Genomic DNA, 14,673 nt, shown 5'->3' with positions numbered 1-14,673 from the left:
ACGCAGTCCTTATCAAGGTGAGGGCTGAGTGCCAGTCGAAATGTTAGTGGGTTTTTTTGCTGAATAAATCACCTTTTCTACAAGACCGTGTGCCTGGATGCTTTCCTCATTCTCCGTGATTCATTGGGGAGGTGCGGGATCTTCCCCATCTCCATGTGCACCGGCAGTTTGCCCTTATTGCTGGAAGTAATGTGTGCCTGTAATCCTCTCCTTGTTCCTTTTGGGCCCAGTCAGACCTTCCCCCAAAATGACATCATCAAAATTAAGCTTCTCCCATCTAGATCAGAATATCAAACTGGAGACGGGTACAGGAAGTAGAGCTGTGAGTTACCATGGTAACAAACATTGAAAAATAATTACCAAATGTATTGTTGTGCCTGATCTTTTAAGGCAAGACATTTAATCCTTTAAATAAGGGACTACCCGTGGGTTCAATTTAGAGCTTAGGGGGATTGCAGTTTTCAGACTACCGGTTGGTGGATGTTTTTCATTTCAATTCTTTATTGCTGAAGGGGCTCATAGTGCATTGTATTACTCGGTATAAAGATAGCCATACTAATCAACGCACAGTACACACAGTAGTTACCTGAAATGAGGTAGCCTGAGGTTATTGCGACATTCAGCTTGACCATGAAGGGATCCCCCCTGCAATACATAACATCAGCTGTACAGTCTTTATACACATAGTTCTATGGCATTTCTCCTGGGATCATTCGGATGCTTTGCTATACACTGCGTTTGCTCCAGTTTTTCATTTGTGATAAGTTGATCATTGTTTTCGGAGCCCCCGGAATTATTAACACATTACCTGATGCTGTGCTGGCTTTTACGGTGTCATGTATCTGCTTTTGGTGTCAAAATGAATAAGACCGCAGCAGCCCAGACTACATGTATATGATTGTGTGTAAAGTTGGAACATACTATTTTTCACAGCTTCTGTAGACATAACAAGCACTGTAGCACATAAGCAGAGGTGAAAGTAGGCCGTTCCAGTCCGGTACGCAGTATCGGTAAACCAATAAGTGCCAGTACTGTGTACCAGTATGAATTACTGGGATTTTAGTACTAACCTGCCTCTCTTTCTGTCTCCCTGCCTCTTTCTCTATCTCCCCTTGCCTTTTCTGCTCTCTCCGCGTCTCAGCTTGTCTCTTCCCACAGCCGGCGGCGCCGGTCAGTGACATAGGATGCCCTAATGTTGGATATGCCCATATATGGATATGGAGAGTAGAATTAGAATTCCTAATGAAAATAGTGATGGTGGGACTGTAGAGAAATATAAACAGCAGATACAAATATATGAAAATTGTATAAAACATATGACCTTTGTCACTGAATTGGAAAATTCAGTGTAAGCCTTATCTCAGTAAAAATACATCAAATACATACATATAAAATATTATTCTATTCGCAATATTTTATATGTATGTATTTGATGTATTTTTCCAATTCAGTGATAAAGGTCATAAGTTTTATTACATTTTCGTATATTTGTATCTGCTGTTTATATTTCTCTACAGTCCCACGATCGCTATTTTTATTAGGAATTCTAAGTCTACTCCCCATGCGCCAGAGTTTTTCTTGTTCACTGCTATTTGGGGTTTGGATGATCCTTTCTTGTTGGCTGCAGGAGAGTATGGCTATTTGATCACACTTTAGTAATACACATTAGCGCCCCTTCTTCCTTCTTTCCATATGGATATGCCCATATTAGGGCATCTACGTCACTGACCGGAGCCGGCTCTGTTGGAGAGACACGCTGAGAGGCATAAAGGTGCAGAGAAGCAGAGAGAGGCACAAAGACGCGGAGAAGCAGAGAGAGGCACAAAGACGCGGAGAAGCAGAGAGAGGCACAAAGACGCGGAGAAGCAGAGAGAGGCACAAAGACGCGGAGAAGCAGAGAGAGGCACAAAGACGCGGAGAAGCAGAGAGAGGCACAAAGACGCGGAGAGGTAGAGCGAGGCACAAAGACGCGGAGAGGCAGAGCGAGGCACAAAGACGCGGAGAGGCAGAGAGAGGCACAAAGACGCGGAGAGGCAGAGAGAGGCACAAAGACGCGGAGAGGCAGAGAGAGGCACAAAGACTCGGAGAAGCAGAGAGAGGCACAAAGACGCTGAGAAGCAGAGAGAGGCACAAAGACGCGGAGAAGCAGAGAGAGGCACAAAGACGCGGAGAAGCAGAGAGAGGCACAAAGACGCGGAGAAGCAGAGAGAGGCACAAAGACGCGGAGAAGCAGAGAGAGGCACAAAGACGCGGAGAAGCAGAGAGAGGCACAAAGACGCGGAGAAGCAGAGAGAGGCACAAAGACGCGGAGAAGCAGAGAGAGGCACAAAGACGCGGAGAGGCAGAGCGAGGCACAAAGACGCGGAGAGGCAGAGCGAGGCACAAAGACGCGGAGAGGCAGAGAGAGGCACAAAGACGCGGAGAGGCAGAGAGAGGCACAAAGACGCGGAGAGGCAGAGAGAGGCACAAAGACTCGGAGAAGCAGAGAGAGGCACAAAGACGCTGAGAAGCAGAGAGAGGCACAAAGACGCGGAGAAGCAGAGAGAGGCACAAAGACGCGGAGAAGCAGAGAGAGGCACAAAGACGCGGAGAAGCAGAGAGAGGCACAAAGACGCGGAGAAGCAGAGAGAGGCATAAAGACGCGGAGAAGCAGAGAGAAGCACAAAGACGCAGAGAGGCACAAAGACACGGAGAAGCAGAGAGAGGCACAAAGACGCAGAGAGGCAGAGAGAGGCACAAAGACGAGGAGAAGCAGAGAGAGGCACAAAGACGTGGAGAAGCAGAGAGAGGCACAAAGACGCAGAGAAGCAGAGAGAGGCACAAAGACGCAGAGAAGCAGAGAGAGGCACAAAGACGCGGAGAAGCAGAGAGAGGCACAAAGACGCGGAGAAGCAGAGAGAGGCACAAAGACGCGGAGAAGCAGAGAGAGGCATAAAGACGCGGAGAAGCAGAGAGAGGCACAAAGACGCGGAGAAGCAGAGAGAGGCACAAAGACGCGGAGAAGCAGAGAGAGGCACAAAGACGCGGAGAAGCAGAAAGAGGCACAAAGGCATGTTGAAACAGAGAGGCACAAAGGCGCGGAGAAGCAGAGAGAGGTACAAAGACGCGGAGAAGCACAAAGGCACGGAGAAGCAGAGAGAGGCACAAAGACGAGGAGAAGGCGCGGAGAAGCAGAGGGAGGCACAAAGACGCGGAGAAGCAGAGAGAGGCACAAAGACGTGGAGAAGCAGAGAGAGGCACATAGACGCGGAGAAGCAGAGAGGCACAAAGGCGCGGAAAAGCAAAGAGAGGCACAAAGGCGTGGAGAAGCAGAGAGAGAGAGGCACAAAGGCGCGGAGAAGCAGAGAGGCAAAAAGACGCGGAGAAGCAGAGAGAGGCACAAAGACGTGGAGAAGCAGAGAGAGGCACAAAGACGCAGAGAAGCAGAGAGAGGCACAAAGACACGGAGAAGCAGAGAGGCACAAAGGCGCGGAAAAGCAAAGAAAGGCACGAAGGCGCGGAGAAGCAGAGAGAGAGAGACACAAAGGCGCGGAGAAGCAGAGAGGCAAAAAGACGCGGAGAAGCAGAGAGAGGCACAAAGACGCAGAGAAGCAGAGAGAGGCACAAAGACGCGGAGAAGCAGAGAGGCACAAAGGCGCGGAAAAGCAAAGAGAGGCACAAAGGCGTGGAGAAGCAGAGAGAGAGAGGCACAAAGGCGCGGAGAAGCAGAGAGGCAAAAAGACGCGGAGAAGCAGAGAGAGGCACAAAGACGTGGAGAAGCAGAGAGAGGCACAAAGACGCAGAGAAGCAGAGAGAGGCACAAAGACACGGAGAAGCAGAGAGGCACAAAGGCGCGGAAAAGCAAAGAGAGGCACGAAGGCGCGGAGAAGCAGAGAGAGAGAGACACAAAGGCGCGGAGAAGCAGAGAGGCAAAAAGACGCGGAGAAGCAGAGAGAGGCACAAAGACGTGGAGAAGCAGAGAGAGGCACAAAGATTTGGAGAAGCAGAGAGAGGCACAAAGGCGCAGAGAGGCAGAGAGAGGCACAAAGACACGGAGAAGCAGAGAGAAGCACAAAGACGCGGAGAAGCAGAGAGAGGCACAAAGACGCAAAGAGAGGCAGAGAGAGGCACAAAGACGCGGAGAAGCAGAGAGAGGCACAAAGACGCGGAGAGAGGCACAAAGACGCGGAGAGAGACAGAGAGAGGCACAAAGACGGGGAGAAGCAGAGAGAGGCACAAAGGCGCGGAGAGGCAGAGAGAGGCACAAAGGCGCGGAGAAGCAGAGAGAGGGACAAAGACGCGGAGAAGCAGAGAGGCACAAAGATGTGGAGAAGCAGAGAGGCACAAAGACGCGGAGAAGCAGAGAGAGGCACAAAGACGCGGAGAAGCAGAGAGGCACAAAGGCACGGAGAAGCAGAGAGGTACAAAGACGCGGAGAAGCAGAGAGGCACAAAGACGCGGAGAAGCAGAGAGGCACAAAGACGCGGAGAAGCAGAGAGAGGCACAAAGGCCCGGAGAAGCAGAGAGGCACAAAGGCACGGAGAAGCAGAGAGAGAGGCACAAAGGCGCGGAGAGGCAGAGAGAGGCACAAAGATGCGGAGAAGCAGAGAGAGGCATGAAGACGCGGAGAAGCAGAGAGAGGCACAAAGGCGCAGAGAAGCAGAGAGGCACAAAGGCGCGGAAAAGCAAAGAGAGGCACAAATGCGCGGAGAAGCAGAGAGAGAGGCACAAAGGCGCGGAGAAGTAGAGAGGCAAAAAGACGCGGAGAAGCCGAGAGAGGCACAAAGACGCGGAGAAGCCGAGAGAGGCACAAAGATTTGGAGAAGCAAAGAGAGGCACAAAGGCGCGGAGAACCAGAGAGAGGCACAAAGACGCGGAGAAGCAGAGAGAGGCACAAAGACGCGGAAAGGCAGAGAGGCACAAAGACGCTGAGAAGCAGAGAGAGGCACAAAGACGCAAAGAGAGGCAGAGAGAGGCACAAAGACGCAGAGAAGCAGAGAGAGGCACAAAGACACGGAGAAGCAGAGAAGCACAAAGACGCAGAGAGAGGCAGAGAGAGGCATAAAGACACAGAGAAGCAGAGAGGCACAAAGACGCGGAGAAGCAGAGAAGCACAAAGACGCAGAGAGAGGCAGAGAGAGGCATAAAGACACAGAGAAGCAGAGAGGCACAAAGACGCGGAGTAGCAGAGAGAGAGGCACAAAGGCGGGGAGAAGCAGAGAGAGAGGCACAAAGGTGCAGAGAGGCACAAAGACGCGGAGAAGCAGAGAGAGGCACAAAGACGGAGAAGCAGAGAGAAGCAGAGAGAGGCACAAAGACACGGAGAAGCAGAGAGAGAGGCACAAAGGCGCGGAGAAGCAGAGAGGCACAAAGGCGCGGAGAAGCAGAGAGAGGCACAAAGGCGCGGAGAAGCAGAGATAGGCACAAAGACACGGAGAAGGAGAGAGGCACAAAGGCGCGGAGAAGCAGAGAGAGAGGCACAAAGGCGCGGAGAAGCAGAGAGAGGCACAAAGACGCTGAGAAAGAGAGAGGCACAAAGGTGCGGAGAGGCCGAGAGAGGCACAAAGATGCGGAGAAGCAGAGAGAGGCACAAAGACGCGGAGAGGCAGAGAGAGGCACAAAGATGCGGAGAAGCAGAGAGAGAGGCACAAAGGCGCGGAGAAGCAGAGAGGCAAAAAGACGCAAAGAGAAGCAGAGAGAGGCACAAAGACGCGGAGAAGGAGAGAGGCACAAAGATTTGGAGAAGCAGAGAGAGGCACAAAGACGCGGAGAGGCAGAGAGAGGCACAAAGGTGCGGTGAGAGGCAGAGAGAGAGGTAAAGGCACGGAGAGGCAGAGAGACACGTTAGTTTTGCTTCTGATTATTGGGAGGCGGGTGGAATATTGTGCGTATTGTAGGGTGTATTATCTTATGTGTATTGTGGGGAGGTATTATTGTGGGGGTTCTCTTGTGGGGGGGTATTGTGTTGTGTATTTTGTGGGGGGGATATTGTAGGGTGATATTATATTGTGGGGGGTATTGTGTGTATTGTGGGGGGTATTATAATGTGGGGTATTGTATTGTGGGGGGTATTATTGTAGGGGTGGTATAATGTGGGAAGTATTATTGTGTGGGGGTAGATTATGGGGGTATTATATTGTGTGTATTGTGGGGGGTATTGTATTGTGGGGGGTATTGTGCGTATTATGGGGGGTATTATATTGTGTGTTTTGTGGGCGTTATATTGTGGGGGGATATGGTATTGTATTGTGGGGTGTATTAATGTGGGGGGATATTGTAGTGGTGGTATTATATTGTGGGGGTATTATATTGTGTGTATTGTGGGGGGTATTGTTGTGGAGGGGGTAATTAATTATTGTGGGGGGAATTGTGTGTTTATTGTGAGTGGGTGTGTGTGTGTGTGTGTGGATGAGGGGGGTGGGGGTGAGAAATAGAGAGGGGGAGTTGAGAGTGAGAGGGGAAAGTGAGAGGAGGAGATGGAGAGAGGAATACTGAGTGAGGGGGGAAAGTGAGGGAGGAAGAGAGGGGGGAGAGTGAGTAATTATTTTTAATGTACTGATCATCCTTTCATTGCTACAGCAACCATTTAGACAGTAACAACCACTTCCTCTTTTGAAACAGGCTCTGACACACACCTGAGAGAGTGGGGGCTCATTGAGTGATAGCGGAGGGTGGGAGTATGAGGGGGGAGAGTGAGTGAGGAAGAGCAGGGGGAAGAGTAAGAGACAAAGGGGGAGAGAAACACATGCGAGAGGGGGGAATAGAGAGGAGGTGTGAAAAAGAGTGGGGGGCTCAGAAAGCAAACAAGGGGGCTGTGGAAACTCCAGTGTTTTAAATGCTTGGGTGAGTACCTGTAAGAATAAAAATCTACTTTCACCACTGCACATAATTATATAATGTACAGCGCTTGATGCTGTGCTTACAAGGAAGACCATTGTCCAGTCCTTGAGCAATTACGTATCCCAGACCGCGCTTCAAAACTCCCTATCTCATTTATATTTCTATCAAACAAATTAAAAACTAGGGGTGTTGAACGCTGGAGAAGAGCGATGCTGACAGAGTAAAAATGTGTAAATGTTCCTAAGTCGGGAATTCAATTCTGACTTGAATGTGACATTTTGTTTCAAGTTTGGTAAAAAAAAGTAGTAAAAATATATATGACCATATTTACCATGCGGTGTATGTCATAAGACACCTACAGGAAACACCTTACGACCAATTCAAGCAAACGGAAACAAAATCTGGTAAATAGGCAGCAACATTTTAAGGCTGTGAAACTGCCAAATCTGGTGAAACATAAATATTGTGCAAGGGGCGCTGCTCTTCAGGGCCACATTCAGTAGAAGGGTTATCATAGAAAGTGGGATATGTCTTAGTAGCCTGGCTAAGGGTCCCTGCCATGGGCGGATTGCCGGGCGAACGGGGTTGCTCCGGTGATCCACTGTTCTGGACCGGTGCTGAGGCTCCCCAGCAGTGGCGACCGGTGGCGACCGGTGGCTCCCCTGCTCCCTGACCGCCTGCAATGCTCTCCTCCGACTGGAGGAGGGAGCTGCAGAGACCCCGGACCGGTTCCTCACCCCAAGGTGAGTGTGTGTGTGTATTGTGTGTTGGAATGAGTCAGAGGGGGGTGTTCTACCTCCTCCGGAGCAGCATCTCCTCCTGCAGCGTTGTGTTGTCGTGGCGACCCGACATCAAATAACGCTGCCACGTCACATGGTGCCGCATTGCCATGACAACGTAATGTCCCGTGATGGCGCATTGCCATGACAACGTGGATATCACATGATGGCGCGACGTGCAGGAGGAGAGCCACTCTTCAAGGAGTGGCCCGGGCTGGTATATACCTACAGTCCACCCCTGGTCCCCATTCATGCGTGGCATATCCCAGCAACGTGTTTTATTTCGGGATGCATGCTGATGGCATTGGCCTATGGTGGAAAATAACATTTATGGAACAATACCACAAGTGAGTAAATCACTGCCTGGGATAAAATCATACAGAACATGTTCTGAGAATGCACACGGACGTGGACTTCAAAGCACCAAGAGCTTTTGAGGTCAATATGTTGCAGCCCCCTTTGGTAGTGATGGTTTGTAGACTCTAGCAGCCGGCTACTCACCCACAGCTTTGCAACAAGAAAAAGAAAAACTCTAAATCAACTTACAGGCTACATACCTCTAGATAGAACACTACAGAAAATGTCAGCAGGAGGCATTACTACTTACCAAACAGGGTCTGCATTAACAGCATCGTCATACACTAAAATATACAAGCAGAAGCACCCGACCACCAGCGCGTGGAAAGTGGACACTGTCCTGAAGAAACAAAGCAAATAGTCATGCAAACCTTTTCCCACGCGCAGCATTTTATACAGAAAGTCACTTTTTATATAATGTCGTCACGCAACAAGACAACGATCACTAGAGGCCAGAGAGCGGCAGTGGAGAATCACATGGAGGGGTGGTCGTGATGTCACAGATGCCATGATGTCACACTCTAAATCAGGGGATGTTCGTGTGATACTGACAACACTTTGCTTGTGTTGCTACCTGAGAAAGTATAAGCATCTGAAGGGCAGTGGGAGGGACAGGAGAGGAAAGAGGGCAGACTAAAAGGGCGCAAACCTGCCTTCTCAAAATAACGGGACAGTCACAGACACCGCACTCACCGAGATTAACATGAACTCAGTAAGACAATGATCCGGGTCACTACTGGAAGGGGATTCAAACTACCGTGTGTATGTTTCCCCCCTTTTTCCTGGAATGCCCAGATGTTTTACACTAACATTTCCAACTAAGGAGTATTCCTTTTTTTCTAAAGCCTATTTCTTTGTGATATCATCTGCAGAACCAGAGTCTGTCTTACGCCATATACTTTAAGCATGTTCCAAAGGCCAAGCACTCCCATGAGACGTCTTTCTTCATTCTGGGAGCTGTCTGCTATGACAAAGGATCATTGCGTGTTTTTTCCCCCCCCCATTAAAATAAGGGAGTTGCAAAACCTCTGCAGCTTTCTAATGAAGACAAAAAGGGGATTACATACGTGGCATGCAAAAAAATAATTATTATAGGTGGCAGAAACTGTCACCCAAGCCACAAGGAAGAGATTCAGCAATACCTGACACTTACTTTGAATGTTACCTTTAGGACTATTGTACATTAATTTATTGGACTTTGGACTATAACCCCCAAAACAGACTATAAGACCCCCGAAACAGACTAAAAGAGAGACTGAAGAAAATGATGAAACTGTGTAAACATGAACCAACAAGGGATGGGATAAAGTTTAAATGCAGAATAGGGCTAGTTTGAAGAAGTTCAGCAAGATTATTTTAACAAGTTCCAGACAATTACAGCTGCAGGGAACTTTGAAGACTTGAATAAAGTCTACAATTGACCTTCCCCTGAAGATAAGACTTTTGCAGCATGATTACCCTGACTACCCCCAACTCTGCTACAATACATCAAAGACCATCCACCCCCCTACACTAAGCCACAAAAAGGAGACAACAGGAAAATGTTCACAAGAAGATACAGCTGGGGCATGGGGAAAATGGAGTGTGGTTATGTAAGAATGAAGTAGAGATACTGGTTTCTTCAGGTGCTTAAGGAGAGATAATCTGTCTGGACCCTGTGTTTGCTCTCCTCCCCCTGAGACAACAGTGTACTGTTTATCCTAAATGCATGCTGAGCTATTAAACAAAATTTACTGAGAAATGTCAAACTCACCTTCCTTCATAATTGTAAAAAATATTAAACATTTTTTTTAAAGCTACACCACTCTAAATTAATATTATATGATACTTATGTTTTTCCGCTTTAATGGTCTGCTCCTCAGTTTTGCCTTTTGGAAGAACTGTAAATAATTGTAGTTGGGGGACATTGGTTTTAGGAATTGCAGAAGTGCAGTAAGGCAAAGGACACAAGGACTATCCATCTTAGCCATGTTCCATGTAAAAAAAAAAAAAAAAATCATAAAGAACGTGGAGAATAACACTTTAAATTCCCTAGAGATGCATCAGATTTCACATCCAGACACAAGTCAGTGAAATTCAAAGCTGAAGAGCATTTGTGCACTGCAGGGCTAAGAAAAGTCTTATGACAAAGCAGGGGAAGTTCACAGATAATCTGAAACCCAGTAATCAAATCACAGATGGTGACCAAGTTTAATCTATGCACTGATGCAGAGATATCTATATAGCATTGCTAGGTGCAGGCATGACACATCAGTGCAGGCAACATCATTGTATAACTTCTTAAAGGAGCTATGCAAGCAATATCCTACATACCGGTATGTGTTCTTTTTTTTTATTTTATAATTCAGTTCTGTAGTATTAGATAATACTTACTACTTTTTTATTTAATACTTAATGCCATTTTTAATGAGTTTCAACATACAGTACTGAGCATTCTTTGATTTGTATTGCAGGCCACCTCACTAGCAGTGCAAGATCTTTGTAACACTTTCCTGTTTGTGATAATTTGTTGCCAATATTCCCAGCAGTTTGAGCTGAAAACTGTAACAATAGATGATGTTACCTTAGTAATATCAGGATACATTGTAGCTGCTGAGTTACAAAGACTAAAGGATTGATTTGAAACTGAAAGGCAGCCATTTAGCGGGCCCTGGGAAGCAGGATTTTGCTGATCGATCACGGCAGAATGAATCGATTGGCAGTTTAGGTAATTAGTTTTCAGTAAAGGCAATCAAAGACTGCATATATTAACACAAAATATAATTTTTTTAAGATGCTTGGATTGCCTTTTTAATTGCTACGGTTGTCTGTTGATTACACTTCATTATAGGAGTGGTGAGGGTAAAAACCCTGCAATAAGCAGGCTGCACATTTTCACTAAAAAGGTGGTAATAACCTATTTAAAACGGAAATGTGAAAATGTTAAATCATGAATGTATAGATCTTAGGAGCTGTATAAAATGACATCTAAAATGCAATGGTTTAAAAATCCTTTTTTAACAGTTAGGAAATAGCCGGCTTTGATTTCTAATGTCATATTTGACACTGGAAATGTACACATTTTGGACATTCCTGATTTAAAAACAAAAAAATATCAAATTTTATTTAAAAAAATGATAAAATCAGAAACAGGGCACACACAAAACAAAATAAAAGCTAAAGGGAGGAGGGTACATACTGTCCAAAAAGATACAGAAAAATATGAAAAGAAAAGAGAAAATTTAAATATAGTCAATACATTTCACTTCTTTTTCTTATATATATATATATATATATATATATATATATATATATATATATGTAACATCGCCGGAAGAAGAGATCAGTGTATCTCGAAAGCTGGCACAAATAAAAGCATTTCGTTAGCCACAGAACGGTATCATCTATTTATTTTTTGATTATATATATATATATATATATATATATATATATAAACACCTCAAGTCATAAATCGCACACTACACAGGGGGAGGAATGGGCTCTAGTCACATTCCAAGGTGTACTGTTTTTGAGTAAATCCCTTGCCTGCTTTATTCAATGTAACACCGCGGGAAGAAGAGATCAGTGTATCTGGAAAGTTCGCACAAATAAAAGCATTTAGTTAGTCACAGAACGGTATCGGCTATTCGTTTTCGATTATTAAAGCTCGGATAACACGGTACTGATACCTCTATATCAATATATATATCAATATATATATCAATATATATATCAATATATATATCAATATATATATCAATATATATATCAATATCTACCATAATACTGAGTTAAGTTATGGTGAGTAAAAAAAGTGACAAAAACCCCCCACAGGAAAGCAAATATGCAAATACAACTGCATGCTCATCTGCATGTCTTAGGCAGGTCTGCAACCCCACCTTTCCCCATTATCACCCACCATACAGCACTTCCACTGCAGCAAGGGATTCTGGGAAATGACATGCAAATGAGCACACACTGTCACTTTTTGCCTCAATAACCATTTTTAACATGGTTCCCTATAGGCTTAAGCTATATATATATATATATATATATATATATATATATATATAGATAGATGTGTGGTAACCAGGGGATCCTGATGACCAAAGAAGACAGCACACCGCAAAGATGATATCAAAAAAGTGTATTATGAAACACAGGGCCGCCAACGTTTCGGTCCTCGCAGTGGGACCTTCCTCAGGGCAGTGCACTGAGGAAGGTCCCTCTGCGAGGACCGAAACGTTGGCGGCCCTGTGTTTCATAATACACTTTTTTGATATCATCTTTGCGGTGTGCTGTCTTCTTTGGTCATCAGGATCCCCTGGTTACCACACGTCTATATGCTGCATATGGGACAAGCATCTGCCTTCTAACCAAACCGTGAGTGCAAATCTCCATACCATGACATATATATATATATATATATATATATATATATATATATATATACACACACATGTAGAGGTATCAGAACTGTGTTAGCCGATCTTCAATAATCAAAAAATAAATAGATGATACCGTTCTGTGGCTAACGAAATGCTTTTATTTGTGCGAGCTTTCGAGATACACTGATCTCTTCTTCCGGCGATGTTACAATGAATGAAGCAAGCAAAAGGTATACTTAAAAACAGTGTCTCTTGGAATGTTATCTGTGCTTGTCCTTCCCCCGGTGTGGCCGGAAGAAGAGATCAGTGTATCTCGAAAGCTCGCACACATAAAAGCATTTCATTAGCCACAGAACGGTATCATCTATTTATTTTTGATTTTATATATATATATATATATATATATACACATACATACATACATACATACATACATATATATATATATAAAAACATTTGTCTCTAGTGTTTTCTATGACTTATATATATATATATATATATATATATACACATACATACATACATATATATATATATATATATATATATATATAAAAACATTTGTCTCTAGTGTTTTCTATGACTTTTGAAAAATGTGGCCTTTCTGTTGGTGAGTTTTGCAGCGTTTTGTGATTTTTACAATACCCGTGACGACATTTGAGAATTATCATTTGATAATGTTGAAAAAAAAAAAGGTGAAAATGCAAAGGAAGCTTCAGAAAATGAGACCCCACATTGAATATCCTCTAAAGCTGCCCCCTACCTATTTCAATGGGGCTTCAAGCTTCCCTGACAAAGAGAAGACAGTTTCACAGCATATTGAATATCAACCTTCTCTCCACTGCATCGATTTCTCAAAACATTTGCATGAACAGTCACAAACCAAACTAGAACAACACTGCAAAACCCAAGACCAAAATCAGATGGGTAAGCGATGAAGCTCAGTACTGTACAATGCAACCTCTCTTATATTTCCAGTGTCCTGAATGATAATATTCACAAGATACGCCCTTCAAATTCAGAATTTCAATCATTTTTAACACCCCCAGATTACCATCAAAATTCACCTGGAATAGAAAGATTCCACATCATTACGGAATTTAAATACGCGATCAAGATAAAGGTTAAGTAGAGGTCGTCCAAATCAAAAAAAGTTATAATTCCCTCTAATAAATGACTTGTTTTCTGAAAAGTACAGGCATCTGCTAACGACGTCCCATGCCCCGTTCAGATTATTAGCATTAGGTTAGTGAAGGCTTTGTTAAGAGGATCATTATACCTGGAGTTCCATTCAATCTTTTGCTTTGCACCGAGCTTGCTGAAGCCACAAGTTAAACGTGTGGAGAGCCACGAACTTCCGACATGGAACAGGAGCTGAAACACGGCAAAACTCGAGGCAGAGATGCAAATAGTCAACGTGCTGAAGTTAGGCATGGTCACCTGCGTAAAGAACGATAGAAAATTCAACGTTAAATAATACATTATGAGACATGTTTTTTTGTCGGTAGTCTTCACACAATGCTACATTGTTGTTTCTCATTGAAACATTAATCACTGTATTTATCAATAGCCCTAAAGGGGTATAGATAAACACATTGGCAGACAATGGGCAACCAAAAAATTTAAAATTATTTAAAATTCAAAAATACAATCAAAATACCTGAAAAACTAATACCTTTTGATGTCTTCACCCTCCGATTCCGAATGCATCAGGAAGCTCTCGATCCGCGACGCAATGCTCCTCAGCTTAGGTAACTTCTTTTTCTTCCGTCTTCTCTTTTGTATTTGTAATCCAATCCATTGGCGGATGTGGTCCTATCATCTTCTTGAGGTTTAATGAGACGGGACAGGCCTTACATAAGGCCTGTGATGTCACATTTCAGTGTCAAATTATACATCACCAATCCATTATGATGGTTGTGTACCTTGTGACAGAATTGTTTTTTTTTTTTTTTTGTAAAGGATATGACGTCATCAAAAGGGAGGGAAGCCAGGCAATCAGGAAGGCTCTGCTTCCCTCCCTTGAAGATGATTTCACCAAAAACAAAATGGCTGCCATCACGTTACTCTAACCAATCAGATTTTGAAATATACCTTGTGATGCCTCACATGGTATATCGCCAATCTGATTGGTTAGAGTAAACAATGTGACAGATTCCTCTTTTTTCAAAGGATGTGACATCATCGAAAGAGAGTGATTCGCCAATGGATTGGATTACAAATACAGAAGAGAAGACTGAAGAAAGAAGAAAAGTTACATGAAGCTGAGGAGCATTGCGTCGAGGATGGAGAGCTTCCTGATGCATTCGGAATTGGAGGGTGAAGACATCAAAAAGGTAAGAAAAACATTG

At 44.6% G+C, this 14,673-nt stretch overlaps 1 protein-coding gene across 3 annotated transcripts in view; it reads right to left on the bottom strand.

Moving 5' to 3' along the window:
- Window positions 1-14,673, bottom strand: part of TLCD4 (TLC domain containing 4) — a 44,267-nt gene that overhangs the window by 18,394 nt on the left and 11,200 nt on the right. For all 3 annotated transcript variants that reach the window (XM_075616457.1, XM_075616458.1, XM_075616459.1), the window contains exons 2-4: window positions 13,602-13,762; window positions 8,206-8,295; window positions 587-645 (exon numbers count right to left, since the gene is read on the bottom strand). In XM_075616457.1, the coding sequence (XP_075472572.1) occupies window positions 587-645; window positions 8,206-8,295; window positions 13,602-13,756 (304 nt within the window). In that variant the 5' untranslated portion in view covers window positions 13,757-13,762. The remainder of the gene's footprint in view (window positions 1-586; window positions 646-8,205; window positions 8,296-13,601; window positions 13,763-14,673) is intronic.

This window comes from Ascaphus truei, chromosome 10 (assembly GCF_040206685.1).
Source record: "Ascaphus truei isolate aAscTru1 chromosome 10, aAscTru1.hap1, whole genome shotgun sequence".
NCBI lineage: Eukaryota > Metazoa > Chordata > Amphibia > Anura > Ascaphidae > Ascaphus > Ascaphus truei.
The sequence above is the reverse complement of the archived record's forward strand: the minus strand, read 5'-3'. Positions and strand labels throughout refer to the sequence as shown.